We start from the raw sequence: 16,968 nt of genomic DNA on the forward strand, positions 1-16,968 counted from the left end.
CACATTTGTGCAGGAAGTGATGTGTCAGACAGTTTAACTAACCTTCCTAAAAATTTATGAGAAGTGAATTTCGTCAGACAAGCAAACCAAAAATACCACAAAGATTGTTAGTTCCCAGTGATCAACCAACTTCAACATAAGAAAAAATTGTATGAACAGGAACCTGACAGGAGGAACCAGAAACAAGAGAAGGAAAGATTTAAAAAAGAATTTATAAAAACATGCTCAGGAATCATTAAATCATATGTCTCCTGGTATTTCATTTTCCTGAACTCATGAAGCTACATGTTGATTCCACCAAGTTATGTTTGCAGTCAAACTAGAAAATTCAAGTAAACAGGAAATCTGTGTCGAAATTCTTGTCACTCCTCCCCTTACAGTACAACACAACCCAGCTACCAGTAACCAGACGAAGAACTTGATACACATAACAGATCAATCTTCACCTGACCACACACCAGAGACAGACGTACAGATCTTTCTTATTCCTTCAGGGCTGCAGGAAAAATATCAAAGACAAACATGGATCCCAAAAAGTCTCCAATGGAAGTAGGGCAGCCTTTACTTCCAGTTCAGCAGGACCCTCCACAATACTCCATTGGATTCCCTCCCTCTCAGAGTTATCCCAGCATTTCAGGTCAACCTGCGCAGCATTATGGAGCTCCGGCAGCATCTGGCCAGTACATACAAGGGCCATATCCAGGGCAGACTGTGGTCACTGTGCAGCCTCCAGTTACTGTGTCCTTCACTCCACTGACCAATCCAGAGCCAGATTACCTGTGCTATTCCATCTTTACCCTGCTGTGCTGCTGCTTACCTCTGGGATCGGCTGCTCTTGTTTACTCCATCACAGTAAGTATTGGTTCATACACCTGTCTCACCTCGCTTAGCACATTTACAAATGATTGGGCTACTCTTCAAAATGAATAAATAATTTTTAAAATAATATAGGGCATAAATATTGTTTTGAAATTGTTTATAGAGCACCGTTAAAATTACTTTAAATTAAGGGCTAAACAAGACTTCAGGGTCATGATTCATGTCAGTATAAAGTATAAATGTGGAACTGAAACAGACAATAGAGACAGTCAAAATAATGAGGTCATAGTTGTACTATATTAACCATGGTTCATATTTCAGAGTTTAAATATGTAAAGAATTACTTAAATCTTCAGAAAGTCTTTATTGTTTACAGCCTGCATTTTCAATGATTAGGCCTATTTAATGTCATGGATCAAGGTTGAATTTAAATAAAAAAGAGTTTGCTATTCGAATCAACATTGATATTTTGACGTTGTTTGAACCTCTGTTTAAAATTTCAGCATTGTATTTTTAGCATGTTGTTAACCTTTTTACATCTAGGTCTATTTATAGCATTAAATGCTGTTTTGTGGCTTCCAGTAACTTTCGTTTTTAAAGAAAGGGTGTGACTCGCTAAAAAATAAACAGGTATTTCTTTCCATATTATTTTAATTTATTAACGTAGCCTACAAAGCACACTAGTTTGTAGCACAAACAGTTTTAAGTCAGTCACACAGACGAGAAGCGCCATGCTTAGCTGCGGTTGATGAAAAGGAAGCCTCTATAATGTTTAAAAATTAATAATACAGAATTAAATAATATAGACCACGTGCTTTAAAATAGTATAAACTGCTAGTTAAAAAATAAATAAAAAAACTAGTCAGTTTTATTAAAATTTAAGGTGTGTTAGAAATCGGCTGTGGGTGGATGTAACCGATCGGGCGAGAGTTGTCGCGTGCAGGAGGGGAGGAGCTGAAACCGGAGACGTGAATTCAGACACTTTCCGCAAATATTGTGTATATTGTGTATATGTGTAAATATTGCAAAACTGCAAATATAGCCTAATACACTCCAAGCACTGATGTTTAAAACTTTTCAGCTACTATAAATCAAGTATATAATAATATGCTATTTCTCATTTTCTTCTTAGTTTAGAGTAGCATTTTGTGTTTTCTTATTGTGTTTATATTCTGACCTGTGAAGACCTTTGATTTGATTTTATACATGTCACTTAAGAAAGGTTTTGTACCAATATTTGTAATATTATTGTTATTTACTTTCACAGACTCGGGATGCAAACATGTTTGGACACCAACCAATAGCAAGCAAAAACTCCAGAATGTCTCGCATCCTTAACCATGTCAGTGTTGCTTTTGGCCTCCTCATCTGGTTAATCGTTGTCATCTATATCATTCTTGCTATCATCGCAGTTACAAAAATTAGCAATGCCATTGACAATAACTATAAATATGGACCATATTATAGACCATAAGTGTAAGAAATATCATGGTAGGACACCAGAAAGCTATAGATGGTGAGGGAACATGAACATTTTTTGAATACTGTAGTAAACTATTTGAATTTTGATAGGCATGTTGGACCTACAAACACACTTCCAGATACATACGCACGCACACACCTACACAGAAGCCCAAAGCGCAGAGGACGGAAAGGACGCAAGAATGCCCATATATGAATGAATGAATATGAATGAATGAATGAATGAATGAATAGTTTTTATTATGGTGTCTTGCATACTACTGTATGCCCAGCCCTAATGGGCTTGTAAGACACCAATACCACCAACAAAAGACCAGTTGTCAGACAGTAGGCACAACATACATGAACTTATTTGAATAAACAAGCCTGCCGCCTCATCCAGGCTTTACAAACAAAAGTAGCCAATTTAAACACATTCAAATTAAACAACCATTTCATCTTGTCGTCATCACTAATCCAGAACATTTCAGGCTTTTTAACAAACAATTCACCAAATAATACATTTCTAAAATCATCGTACCGTGGGCAATATAACACAAAATGAGTTTCATTTTCAACCTCTCCTAACTCACACAGTCTACAGAGTCTGTCCTCTTCAGGAGTTTGAGTGAACCTAAGGCCAGGGGAAGGATGCCAGTTCGCAGCTGAGCCACCAAAGATCGTTGGTTCCTTGTCAAATTTGCCTTTACATACAACTCTGTTTCATATACATCTTTAATTTGTAAGTAAGTCCTTAGCTTTGGCTTAGCAATAATCCCAATCAGCCATTTATGTTTAAAATTTGACATCAAAATGGATCTGATGTTATTGACGCTACAGGGCAAATAATTACAGAATACGTACTGTAGTTGTACATCAGCAAAAACAGTCTGGAGCTCTGCAGCCCAGGGGGACTTATTCTTACTCCACAGAAAAACTTTTTTTGTTACTCTATTTTCAGGTAATTTAATAAGTCGATTCCAAAGTCTAGCCATTTCACAATTCCTTTGGACTGATCCAGGAACCCAGCCCATATATGGGAAACAATGTTGTTACCAAAAACCCACTCGACTGAGGTTGATGTGGCAAGATTTATTTCCTCTGGAAAAAAAACAAGAAATTGCATAGGAACAATGTAACCCAGTTCCATATAAATATGACTGCATTTTTGACTGTTGTTCGTTGCATTTTTGATTTTGATGTTGTTTGCATCCCTGGGGAGAAATTAGTTCTCTTCTAGCTCAGTTTTCAACTGAAATTATTTTTGCTTAAATTGCTCTGCTGTATTATTATAACTTGAGAAACCTCGGATGAGAACAAGTTATTTTTTACTTCTATTGCTTGAACTGCTTACAAGGTAATTAGCCTGTGTAATATTCACTCATACAGCACTGCCCTGTTGAGATTGGATAAGCTGAAGTTTTATAACCTGTAACTTTTTGATGATTTGCTACAAATATCCTTGTGTAACCAGTATTTTATCTTTTGTTTAAATAAAATTTTATTTCATAAAGACAAACACTGTTAAGTTTTACTTCAGCTTACAAAGACAGTTCTATTAGTGATAGACAGATCATTACAATAATCTTTGCAAGACCACCCAAGTGGAAAAAAAAATGTACTTGATTGTATTTCAAGTATATTTATATTTCCGATAGTATGTTGAAAATGTACTTACACAAATTGTACTTTTTGTAAATATATAAAAAGTATACTGGCATCACGCTTTCATGCTAACACTTTTAACACACTTTGAAATAATTAAACTATATTACACTTTTTAGAAATATATTACACTAAAATATACTTGAAGTGAAAGTTATGTGTACTTTCTAAAGTGTACTTATTTGGAAAAAAATTAACATAATTTTTGATATATTTAAAATTGTATGCTCAAAATTGTCATTGTAACATAGACTGAAAGCATACTTTAAAATAACACATTTTAAAATAAAAACTGTAATATTAAGTTTGAGTGTATTTTAAGTTAGATTTTAGTCTAATTATGAAGTGAAGTTATTCACTCTAGTCAGGACATTCTTTTAGATAGTGTTCAATAGTATTACTATGAAAATGCCCTTAACCCCATTTATGAAATTTTGTGATGCGTGTAAAGTACACAGATAGCAGTTATTGCAGCTGTTCTGTAAAGTTTAATCAGTTTTACAAAAAAAATATGATACGTCTTACACACAAAATGACATTAAACAAAACATTAAATGCACACTTCAAAAGTACAGGTGCACAAAAAATGTGTGTTATGCTGAAAAGCAAGTGGTTTAAAGTTGGTGCAGTGCTACATTATGATTTAACAGATAGCATCACCCATATTGCAACAGACAAGATAATACTGTCTAAATTAAGCAAAAAAATGAAGTTCACTCACACTGTGTTAGCATTGTCACAAGCGTTTAAAAAAGAACATTTCATTGGTATTGTTTAATGGAGAAAAAGCGGGGCTACTGCAAACAAAAAGTCGCTGACAGTATTCATGCGTATACTGTAGGACTGATGGTCGGTTTGGCGTTGATGTCTGTAAGCTCCCCAAGAATTTTAGTCTCTTTCAACATTGTTGGGAAGTGGAATGACACACATTTTGTCCTTACTTAACCATTACACATACGCTCGAGTGATTGGGGATGCACGGCAAATACATTATGGGTGTGAGACACCTCATTTATGAATGTGGAAAATATATTTAACTAAGCATCTCTCCTTTCCTCCACTCTTGGCAAGCTCTTTTACTAAAATACAGAAGTTGGTGGATGTGGATGAGGCCCCATCATCAGATGTAAAAGGGTCATAACTTTGCAGAATGTTCCATCATTTAACTGTACAACTGAATTATTTCTCTTAATGTTCCTCTTACTTAAAATAAGTTTTATGAGTACTTTGTGTAAGAACATAGCAAAATGATTAAGCTTTTAGTGTGTTTAAAATATATTAACTTTATAAACACCTCCTACTGCAATATATTTTAAATATTTATGTATATATCATTTTAATATAAAAAATACCTTTACAATGCAGTACCAACTTATAATGTATTAGAAACATTTGTCAACTATTATTAAGCATTGCAATGTTGTTGCAATGTTGTTCACTTTTACTTATTTGTAGGCTACTTGTAAAAGGCTACTTAAAAGGCTGTTGTCCATTACACCTATCCACCTGTAGTGTTTCGGCTGTGAATAATGCACCTATTGTTTCGATAACAATTACAAGAAAATGGGACCCTTATTTCAATGGTATACGGTGGATCCTTATTCAGGAATAACAACTTTTCCTCAAAAATGCCTACAGGGTTACACAATCTTGAAGATTCGGACCTGACTATCTTTTTCAGTTCATCTACATTCAAGACTCGAAGAGATAAAGATCTGCCCTCAGAAGTTACTGGTAAGTTTTAGTTGCTGTTTGAATAAATAAAAAGTTTATGTTGAGTTTTTTAATCTTAATAAATCTTTTTAAAATCTATGTGGAGACATTTGTCTGTCTTAAAACAACTATAAAACATTGTCCAATGCATCCTCAAAAAACATAATTAGTCATTATAACATGTACAACATTGCATTAACATTATTTTTATTTGCAAAATGAAGCTGTGTATTTATTTCTGTTTTCCTGAACAATTTGGCTTCATTATGATGTAAATCAGGGTTCACCAATCTCGGTCCTGGAGGGCCGCTGTCCCTGCAGAGTTTAGCTCCAACCAGCTCCAACACACCTGTTTGAAAGTTTCTAGTATGCCTAGTGAGACCTTGATTAGCTGGTTCAGGTGTGTTTAATTGGGGTTGGAGCTAAACTCTGCAGGACAGCGGCCCTCCAGGACCGAGATTGGTGAACCCTGATGTAAATGATCTTTGAAAAGTTTGGGGGAAAAACATGTTATGATGACCAAAGTTACTTTGTCTTGAGTTGACCAGCCAATTATGGTAGTGTGTGTTGATGATTTGTGTTTATAGTTGTTCAAGCTTGACAACCTTATTGCTGAATGTATGTATATATAATCTCTCTTTTTTTCATATTAATATTTGTTGTTTTTCAGACCAGCTGCTATAGAAGAAAAACTGAAATCTGAGTGCAGAGACAAGCGAAGAGTGTTGTACACTGTAAAAAAAATCTGTAGAAATTACAGTATTACTGGCAGCTGCTTGCCAGTAACTTACTGTAGATTTAAATTGATGTTATTTACTGGCAACAGTTTGTTCAAAGTTAAATGAACACTAAACATTAACAAGTCTTTATCTTTAGAGAATAAAACTAAAATAACAGCCTCATGCAAAGCATTCTGGGAACCAAAATCTGAAGGAAAAAAAAACAGAAAAAGGTTGATGAAGATTTCTGGTTCCCAGAATGCTTTGCATTAGGTTGTTATTTTATAGTTTTATTCTGTAAAGACAAAGACTTGTTAATGTTTAATGTTCATTTAACTTTGAACAAACTGTTGCCAGTAAATAACATCAGTTTAAATCTACAGTAAGTTACTGGCAAGCAGCTGCAAAACTACAGCAATTTTTTTACAGTGTAAGTATGGTTTAATCTCATATCACCTCTGTTGTAGAGATTTTTGAATCAGGCCTATTGAACGGTGATCGACAGTTCGAAAAATGTTAGCAACGTGTTCATTTCAGGTGTCTAATTTGAGTCATTCATGTAAAAATCTGTTTATTTAATTGTTTTGTTTTTTAGTAAAGCTTAAAGTCACTTGTCCTAGTTGTCCTGACATACAATATTTTGCACAACTTGCACAACACTGTAAATTGTGTTGGGCTTCTTCTAATCTCATGTTCAATCTAACTCATAGAGTGCTGTATAGAAATGACAGACAAGAGGATAAAGCTTGATGAGGAGGATATAGTCAAAGCTTTTAAAGGTAAACTGAGAAGCCAACGGAAATTCTAATGCATTTCTATGCAAATTATTATACACATATTCAAACATGGATACAAAAATGTTAATCATTGGATCATTTTATATAAATTCTTCTTCCCTTTCACAGATCCTGTGATAAAGCATCAGTCCTCAAATACTACAGTGTCTGAACCACAAGCTCCAGTTGCAGAAAAAAGTGAGGCGTACTCAAAAAAGTGATTGTCCACTTGAAGAGGAAGATGTGAAATTAAAACTCTTATGTTTCTTTGGTTAAGCCATTTGTAGGCCTAAGTTTGTACATAATGCATTATTCACTTCTGCACATTGTTTTTCTGAAACTTATTTTTATTTTTTCAGAAAATTGCATTGTGATGCTTATTTAGTGATGTAAAATTCATAGTGTACTTTTCAGTAATGCATGTATAACTGAAATGTTCTATAAAAAAAATAGCTCTGCCTTAAAATTTCACTGATCTTTTTATTTATTTTTTTATGTACTCTTATGTATTTATTTTGTAATGTACACAAAAAGATAATATTAAAGTTTTCTTGAGTTCAAAGTCTGTATGTCTTAACATTTATATATTATTATTTTTGCACTTTTAATATACCATTTTAAATACTGAATACAACAGCTTTATAATAAACTATTAGTGTAACGCTAATTCACTTTTAATGCTATAAATATAGTACAAATATGTTTCGAAGACACTCATAATGAATTTGTAATGTACTTGTACAATTTATTTACAATTAAAATATATTTAGTACAAAATTAGTTGTTCCAAAATAGCATTCTTTAAGTTAACTAATCATGAACACACTTGAAGTATAATGATGATTAGTGTGGCTTCAAATACACAAAAGTATGCTAAATTTTAATACACTTAAGCACATTTATTTTTCAGCTGGGCAAGGACAACAAAGATTCCAGGAACGATTCTGCTGGAGGGTAAGCATGAATTTGATCCATGTCTAGTTGCCAATGATTATTATTGTTTCACGAGAGTGTAGGGACTACACCTAGATTTGCTGGTATAAATTAAACAAGCTAGTGAGGATATAATCCTACTCTGACCTGACAGCAAAAGACTACCTAGCAACTTTGATACTAGGGGTTATTCAGGAGGAGGAGATAAATACCAGATCTCACCACAATACACAGGCATTTGGTGGTCTGCTTTTAAATGTTAGTGTTGCTCCAGTTATTCGTATGAGAGCTGTAATACTCCAAATGCATTAATTTCATGCAACTCATCTGCCTTATTATTATTTACATAATTAAAACATGTTTTTTTAAAGTTCATTATTGTATTTTTAAAACAATCAAAGCTTTGACTGTACATGTATCATCAATTAAAACATTTATTTTTCTTCTTATCTTGATGTTATATCATAAAACTTTGGTAATCAATAAGAAATGTATTTAACATTATGAGTCTTATGTTTTATTTTATCAAACCTTTAAAAAGTATCTGAAAGCACAAAGACAATTGTCTGTTTTCCATACTTACATTTTCTAATGTTTGGCCTGATATGGTTGGGAGCAGGCTTCACTCTATGTTTTTTTAGATTTTCAGAGTGCTGGCCTTATATAACACATATGAAAAAAAGTAAAGAGGCCGCACTATGCATATAAAACGTTTATTTTGCATGATGTTTGGCCTCCCATGCCGGAAAGACGGGTTCGAATCCCACTCGTTACATCTGGTGTCGTGACCCGGATGGGAGTGAGGTTTAAGGTAAGTTATACGGAGGCCAGCTAGTAAGAGCTGTGCGAGTAAACCTCACTCCTCTGGCCACAGGAGGTGCACTGTGGCGACTGATACTAGTGGATGCAGTCTTTAGAGTCCGATTATCTTGATGGTTCAACAGATTATTTTATCAGATTTTCCCTTGGTGTGAAGTGTGTTAAGAGTGTCCGAACCTGCTCGGAAGAACGTCGGAGCCGCCCCGAACGCGAATCGTAAATATTTAACATGTTTAATATTTACGATCAGAAATCCTGATGTGTGGGGGGAACTCCGAGGACAAACGCGCACACGTTCTAGAGATTATCACGTAAAATAAAACAATATCCAATCAGAAAGCGAGATGATGGAAGACACGGTTATTCTCACACACACACACTTGCAGGAAGTTGAGTGTTAAGGGTTCAGTGAGGTTCTATAGAGGGATTAAATAACTTTTTCTAAAGAGACAATAAATCCAATAAATAATAAATAAAGACAAAAAAGAATGAATATATTTCTGTATAAAAGGTTATATATAATGGTGGGTACAATGTTTTTTTTCACTTCCTATTAGCCCCATTGTATCGATCTTGGTTGCAGTTCCATTAGAATTCCACTGGAGGTGATCGCGGGCGAGTGCAGACTGAATGGGAGTCTATGGGGCTAGACGGCTAAATGTGTCTCTTTCACCCGATTGCCGTTGAGAAATCTCAGATTTTATTGTAGGTTTTGCAAGTTCAACATGGGTTATAGGTCGAAAATTGAATGAACGAGTACTTATGTCCTTTCGATTTCTTACAGGTTGAGTTGTTGTTGCCCATAACACGCTAGCATTCTGCTAATGAACGCTAATTGGTCAGTGAAGGACTGATTACGACCAGAGATACCGCTTGATGGCATCGTGGCATCCGTAGCGGGACCAGAAACAAACAAAACAAAAACTCTTCTAGCGCGTGTATTTACCTGTGTCAGCTGTGTTGTCGATGCCTCGAGATCCGCCATGCTTATTCTGAAGTCTCGCGAGATTTTGCGAGATTTCCTGTGTTCACAGTCGAGACTCTGGTTGAAATACGACACTCGGTTACTAACGTAACCTCGGTTCTCTCTAGAGAGGGAACGAGTGTTGCGTAAGTTTAGCTTACGCTACGGGAAAACTCCTTTTCTCGAGAATATTGAAACAAAAAATTATCCTTAATTTTTAATAATTTAAAACGCATTTGCTGCAGCAAGCAAACGTAGGCCAGAGTCCTGCACGGGTCCGATTTTGTAAATCCGCACCCGCCCGTACCCGCAGTGCTTCAAATCGCATCCGACCCGTTATCCGTCAACAGCACTAATTAAAATCCGCACCCGACCCGACCCGCTTAAAATAGAACAGACACCCGACACAGTTGGATATTTTTCACCCGTTTGATCAAAATTTGCGGGTACCCGAACCCGTGCAGGACTCTAACGTAGGCGAGGCAGCTCGCGCGCCTATTGGCTGCTCTGCGGCAACTGCTGCAACCTATCAGTGCATCTGCCATGATTTCAGCACCAATGGGAAGCCTTCCCTGCGCTATGTCATGGCCCGCCAATATGGGTGTGGCCTAGGCCTATAAATACCCATTGCCCAGGTTGCACTATGATTTCAGTAGACTGGAAGTGAAACCATAACACAGCACAAGCACGGCAGGTTACGCAACACTCGTTCCCTCTCTAGAGAGAACTGAGGTTACGTTAGTAACCGAGTGTCGTTCTCTTACGAGAGTACTCTCGTGTCGCGTAAGTTTAGCTTACACTACGGGAACCCCATGTAAAACGCTGTGCATGCTAAGATTCCAATCACTAATGTCCCAAGGGCAGTTTGCCCGGGGCTCATGTATAAGTGGAATAGTTGCATAAGCGGCAGAACAGGGCGGGACAACTCGGTATTATGAAAGATAGGTGCTTACACGTATATAGAGCTGGTAAGTCCTGCCCCTTCCGCAAAACCCCGCTGGACCTCAAAGTTGAAAAACCGTCAATGCAAGTGAATGGGAGAAAATAATTATTTTCTGGTCCCGTTTGAATTTTGCCATGAATGTGAACATATGTTGTCTGTGAATTTTTTATATAACTTTTCGTGTAAAGAATGATACAATTTAGCGGGTAGAAGTTTGATACGGTTAGACTTTGTGTGAGAGCACTTTGTGGACTACAACTCTCGACGCGTTTGAAACGTCAACACCACTTGTGCAAAAGGCTCAAGTGATGTGAACATGGACAGAGCATGTACAGCGAGTGTTCGTTCAGACCACGCCCCTTTTCTGACATGTTGCGACATGCCCTGGCTTGTAGAGAACGACTGTCAGTTTAGTTTCAGTTTCAGTTAAGCTAATCTTCGCATTGTGTTCGTGTGCGTCAGTGACCACAAGTAAGTTGAAACTATATCATATAGATAAGTTTATATTAGTAATTTATGTTAAGGTTTATAGTCAGTGACAGCCTTTATATCTGTTGTATGTGTAACTTATATGTTATTCTCATTGTGGTTACGTTTCGGGACATGTTTAGCACTGTTTATTTAAGTGACTAGAGATAGTTATTCAGTTAACTAAATTGTGTTTATGTAAGTAATATTGATGTTTATTTCCTTTCATTTAGAACCACACCTACACTGTAAAGTTTATGAGAAATAGTGCCTGTGCATCTGTATTTTAGAAGTATATTTATTAAAACCATTCAACGACTATCCCTGCCTTCTGTGTCCTGACTAGACACCCCATATTGTTGACAAATTTCCTTAACCAGTAGATCTCCATTACAATTTATGGTCCTTCGAGCCGGATTGAGTGTCAACGATATGGCAACCAGTAAAGAAGGAATCAGCCTCCCTGTTTCACCGGTGCGCCCCAAACGCTCACTGCAACGCCCAAGATATCTGGATGATTTTTTAGTCGAATATCCAGATCAGCATAGCTTAGCGCAGATGCACAGGCACGAAGAGGAGAGGGAGCTACGCAGTCCTGCTAGAAGCATATCCTCAATGCCACCAATGCATAATGCAAATGAAGCCATTGTTCATCAAGCTTTGGAGACAGCGCGGCAACAGAGTGAAACGGCTAAGAAACAAACAGAGCTTTTGGAGTTTTTCCTGCAGCATCATTCCCCTCGGACCTCAGCTCAGTCGTCAAGGAGGTCATCACGGCATCAGACCCCAGTAGGCCAACTCTACCCAGACAGAGGAGGTGAACCACAGCCTTCGCCAGCCCTCGTTCCTCACCACCACAGAACTGAGGATAACCCAAGCGTAGCTGCAGAACTAACCCATCAGCTAGAACAAATGACACTTCCTCCGTCTCTCAGCCGAGTCACTCAACCCCCTCAGCATACGCTCGTTCCACGCTATGACGTTCAAGCTATCAAGCAGGATTCTGAACATGATCCACCAGCTCACCTTCAGCCCAGCCATCCCAGAGAGTCAACCCAGGGTCTACAGCCATCAGTAGGCTTGTTAAGAAATGCCACATCATATAGCTCACTCTCGTCCTACCCTATATCGGGTAATTGTAAGCCCAATGCAGCTGCACCCGGCAGCCAACACGAGAAAGGTAGGGAGCCTCAGTTGGGAAATCCACATCTGGTGCCACCTGAGCCTCATACATCACATCTCCCACATGTGGCTCCTCCCAGATCGCTACATGTAAATCCAGCTTTCGATCAGATGATGCCTCTACCTGTGCACCAGTCAATACATCAGCCTCCTTATGTACCCCAACCTTTCTACCAAGGGAATCCAGCCATGCTGGCCCATTATCCATCCACCGGGTATCAGCATACACCCCCCAATATAGAAGGCCCAACATTTCCTGACTTTACCAAGGAGGACAGAGCTCAATATGTGGAGCTACGCCTTTCCCTTAGCACACTCCTCCATCCTTCTCAGTCCGAGCATTACAAGTATGCCATCTTGCTGAAGCATGTCAAGGTGCCACATGCACATCGCCTAGTGCTAGCTCATGCAGAGTCTAGTATGCCCTACTCTGAAGCTCTGAAAGCACTGGATGAACGTTATGGACGTCCATATCAGTTTGTGCTGAAGGAGATAGAGGACATGGAACGCCTACCCCCCATCCGAGAAGATAGGGCTCTCGACGAGTTCTCCATCAGAGTGCAGTCGCTGGTAGGGATGCTGAAAGCTCTCCAAGGTGAAGGCCATGAGGAACTCCACTGCGGCTCCAATGTGAAGCGCCTTCTAAGCAGGCTCCCCAAGCACCAGCAAGAGAGATTTCGTCGTCAACAGTATAGGAAGGACCCGGATAAACTGAAGCTAACGCTCATTGAATTTTCAGAGTGGCTGAAGGCAGAAGTCAGATGCCTGGACATTGAGCCCTCACTTCAAGCTCACAGTGAGAAGGATAAGAGAGAATTTAAGCAGCAGAAGTCCAAGGTTAAGATTACTACGGTTATGCATGGGACAGACAGTTCCAGTAACCATCCATCCGACACGCCCTCTCAAGCAGCTCATTCTATGCGAACCCAAGGGAAGGGTAAGATATCCTGCCCTTACTGTGAGGCAGAACACTACCTCAGCCAATGTGAGAGCTTCGCTAAACTTACCAAAGCAGAGATGGTGGACTGGATTAAAGTCAAGAGGAGGTGCTGGAGATGCGGACGTTCTCACCTAGCTTCTGCTTGTGACCTCAAGAAGCCGTGTCGCCTTTGTAAGTCGAAACACCTCTCCGTCCTTTACGAGGTCAACCAGAGGAGTGGGAACGAGCCCACCATCACATCGACAGCAGAGACTCACTACCTGGATCAGCCAAATAGATATAGCCAGGTGCTGTTAAAGATTGTCAGAGTCAATTTGCAATACCAGGATAAAGTGCTTGACACGTATGCAGTGCTGGATGATGGCTCTGAGAGAACCATTCTGCTTTCATCTGCAGCACGCCACCTAGGAGTACAGGGTCAAGTAGAAGACCTCACACTCCGTACTATCCGCCAAGACATCAAGATACTGTCAGGCTCACGTGTGTCCTTTACGATCACTCCAACTTCCCAACCAACAAAGAGGTTCTCCATTCAAGGCGCATTCACAGGTGAACACCTAGGCCTCTCTCAGTACAGTTACCCGGTTACCCAGCTCCAGAGAAGATATCGCCATCTACAAGGTCTGGCAATCCCACCCATCGATGGTGTTCAGCCAACCCTCCTGATTGGATCGGATAATGCTGATCTGATCGTTCCGATTGAGCCAGTGCATCTTGGTCCCCCTGGTGGTCCTGCAGCAGTCAAGACTAAGCTCGGTTGGACACTCCAGGGTCCAGCGAAATACCTGCAGCACCAGCTTCCCACCACACAGTGCTTGTTCACAGTTTCCTCCCCTTCTGTTGAGCTGTTCAGTCAAGTTGAACGGTTGTGGCAGTTAGATACACTGCCTTTCAAAAGTGAGAGATTGGTGACCAGATCCAGACAGGACAAGTACTCAGTGGACCTATTAGAGGCCGAGACCATCCGTGTAGAAGTAAACGGAGTGCATCGGTACGCTACACCCCTTCTACGAGTCCCAAACATGTCCAAGCTGCAAGTTTCAAAGGAAGTTGTGATGAAGAACCTGCGAAACACAGAGAAGAGGTTAGTACAAGACCCACTGCGTGCATCTACCTACCAGGAGGAGATCAAGAAACTGGAGAATGCTGGGTACGCCACCAAGATTGACTCCTGCGAGGTGGACTCATCCGAGGAGTCGTGGTTTCTGCCCCACCACATGGTCAGACACAATGGCAAGGAGCGGATTGTTTTCAACTGCAGCTTCCAGCTTGGCAGACAAAGTTTGAATAACTACCTCCTTCCTGGTCCAGCCTTAGGACCCTCACTCCTTGGAGTCCTTCTGCGCTTCAGGGAGCATCGAGTCGCAGTAAGTGGAGACATTAAAGGGATGTTTCACCAGGTCCGCCTGCTGGACAGAGACAAGCCCTTGCTGAGGTTCCTTTGGAGGGATCTAAAAACGGACAAACAACCATCAGTGTACCAGTGGGAGGTTCTGCCGTTCGGGACGACGTGCAGTCCCTGCTGCGCGATCTTTGCTCTTCAGAAACACATCAATGAGTCAAGTCAACCAGGAGAAAATGTCCGCCACAGTGTAGAACAGTGTTTCTACGTCGACAACTGCCTGCAGAGTCTACCCACCGTAGTAGAAGCCAGTAACCTTGTGACGAAGCTTAGAACCATTCTAGCTGCAGGTGGCTTCGATATTCGTCAATGGGCCAGTAACCAGCCAGAGGTGATTCGTAACTTGCCTAAGGAAGCCAAGTCTGACAGCAGCGAAAGATGGGTTTCTCAGACGCATGGTGAAGCTCAAGAAATGACGCTAGGCCTCAGTTGGCACTTCATGGAGGATACACTCCATTACAGGCATCGCCCGGTTTCCCCAAGCCAGACGACCATGCGAAATATCTATAAGATACTAGCAAGCCAGTATGATCCCCTAGGTCATATCCTGCCTTTCACGACAAGGGCCAAAGTTTTGGTCCAGAGACTGTGGGCCAAAGACCGCGACTGGGACGACCCAAACTTACCGGTCGACCTCCTGCAAGCCTGGACTTCATGGGAAGAAGAGCTCCCTCAGCTCCCAACAGTTAGTCTCTCCCGGAGCTACTTCCCACTGGACGTGGATGTAAGTGCCATCACCCTCGAGCTTCACGTATTCTGTGATGCATCAGAGTCCGCCTACGGGTCAGTTGCTTACCTACGTGGTGAGGATCCTCATGGCCAAGTCCATGTAGCCTTTGTGCTGGCACGTTCAAGAGTGGCACCGAAGAAACAACAGTCAATGCCACGCCTTGAGCTCTGTGCCGCCCTTACCGGAGCTCAGCTTGCCCAGATGATCCAGAGAGAGCTCACCCTTCAGTTGAGAGACACAGTGCTGTGGTCTGACTCCACCACAGTACTTGCCTGGATACAGTCAGAGTCCTGCAGATACAAGGTGTTTGTAGGGACTCGTGTATCTGAGATTCAGGAGCTGACGGATCACCGGTCATGGAGGTATGTGGACACACAGAATAACCCCGCGGATGCTATCACCAGAGGGATGACACTATCCAACCTAGCCAAGCCAAACCAATTCAGCCAAGGTCCTGCCTTCCTTTGGCTACCACGTGAGAGTTGGCCATCCACAACTTCTTTCGTGGAGGTCCCAGATGAGTCAGAGATGAAGAGGTCTGCGTTCTGTGGCATTATGTCAGCCATTACTGCTCCAGAGATCCCAGCCGCTGAAGACCACTCTACCTTCGAAGATCTCCTTGAGGCAACGAGTAGGTCACTGCATGGGGCGGCCTCCCAGTCAAGCGCCCTCAGTGCAGATGACTACGCAGAAGCAGAACTCCGAATCCTTCAGAGAGCGCAATATGATAGCTTTCCAGAGGAAGTCAAGTGTCTGAAAACAGGGAAAGCACTTTCATCCAGCAGTCGGCTCTTGTCACTTGCTCCAGAGTACGACATCTCTAGGGGTCTTATCCGAGTAGGTGGTAGATTGTGACGTTCTACTAGTCTGGAAGAAGGTATCGTACACCCAATTGTGCTGGAACCCAAGCACCATATTACCAAACTTATCATACGACAGTTTGACAACAAGTTACTCCATTCTGGATCGGAGAGGGTCTTCGCAGAGCTCCGGCGCAAGTTTTGGATCCTCCAAGGCCGAGAAGCTGTGCGTCGTCATCAGAGATCCTGCCCGGAGTGCCAGAAATGGAGAGCAAAGCCTGCTATTCCTAAGATGGCAGATCTGCCCCCTTGTCGTCTCCGCCTCCTGAAGCCTCCATTTTATTCAACAGGAGTAGATTGCTTTGGCCCGTTCCAGGTCAAGCGAGGTCGGAGTATGGAAAAGAGATGGGGAATTGTTTTTAAGTGTATGACCACCAGGTGCATTCACCTAGATGTGCTGCCCAACATGGATACTGACTCGTTCCTTATGTCACTCAGAAGGTTCGTGGCTAGACGGGGAACTCCCTTCGAGCTTCTCTCTGACTGTGGGACCAACTTCCGCGGAGGGGAGCACGAGCTCAAGGCAAGTTTTGAGGCCATGTGTGAAGAGCTGCAGACCAAGTTGGCTAAGCAC

At 40.8% G+C, this 16,968-nt stretch overlaps 1 protein-coding gene and 1 long non-coding RNA gene across 2 annotated transcripts; both read left to right on the forward strand.

The window, feature by feature from the left end:
• The first annotated feature begins 162 nt into the window (after window positions 1–162).
• On the forward strand, window positions 163–3,799 carry LOC311066660. Its single transcript, XR_014603122.1, has 2 exons — window positions 163–852; window positions 2,087–3,799. It is a non-coding gene; the product is annotated as an uncharacterized lncRNA (long non-coding RNA).
• A 1,465-nt stretch (window positions 3,800–5,264) lies between these two features.
• LOC311066826 (uncharacterized protein) lies at window positions 5,265–7,607 on the forward strand. The gene is made up of 3 exons (XM_084088208.1): window positions 5,265–5,679; window positions 7,088–7,156; window positions 7,283–7,607. The coding sequence occupies exons 1-3, from the start codon at window positions 5,526–5,528 to the stop codon at window positions 7,372–7,374; spliced, it is 315 nt and encodes a 104-aa protein (XP_083944334.1). The 5' UTR covers window positions 5,265–5,525; the 3' UTR covers window positions 7,375–7,607.
• Window positions 7,608–16,968: the final 9,361 nt, after the last annotated feature.

The sequence above is a fragment of the Abramis brama genome (genome assembly GCF_963993115.1).
Source record: "Abramis brama genome assembly, chromosome: 17".
Taxonomy (NCBI): Eukaryota; Metazoa; Chordata; class Actinopteri; order Cypriniformes; family Leuciscidae; genus Abramis; species Abramis brama.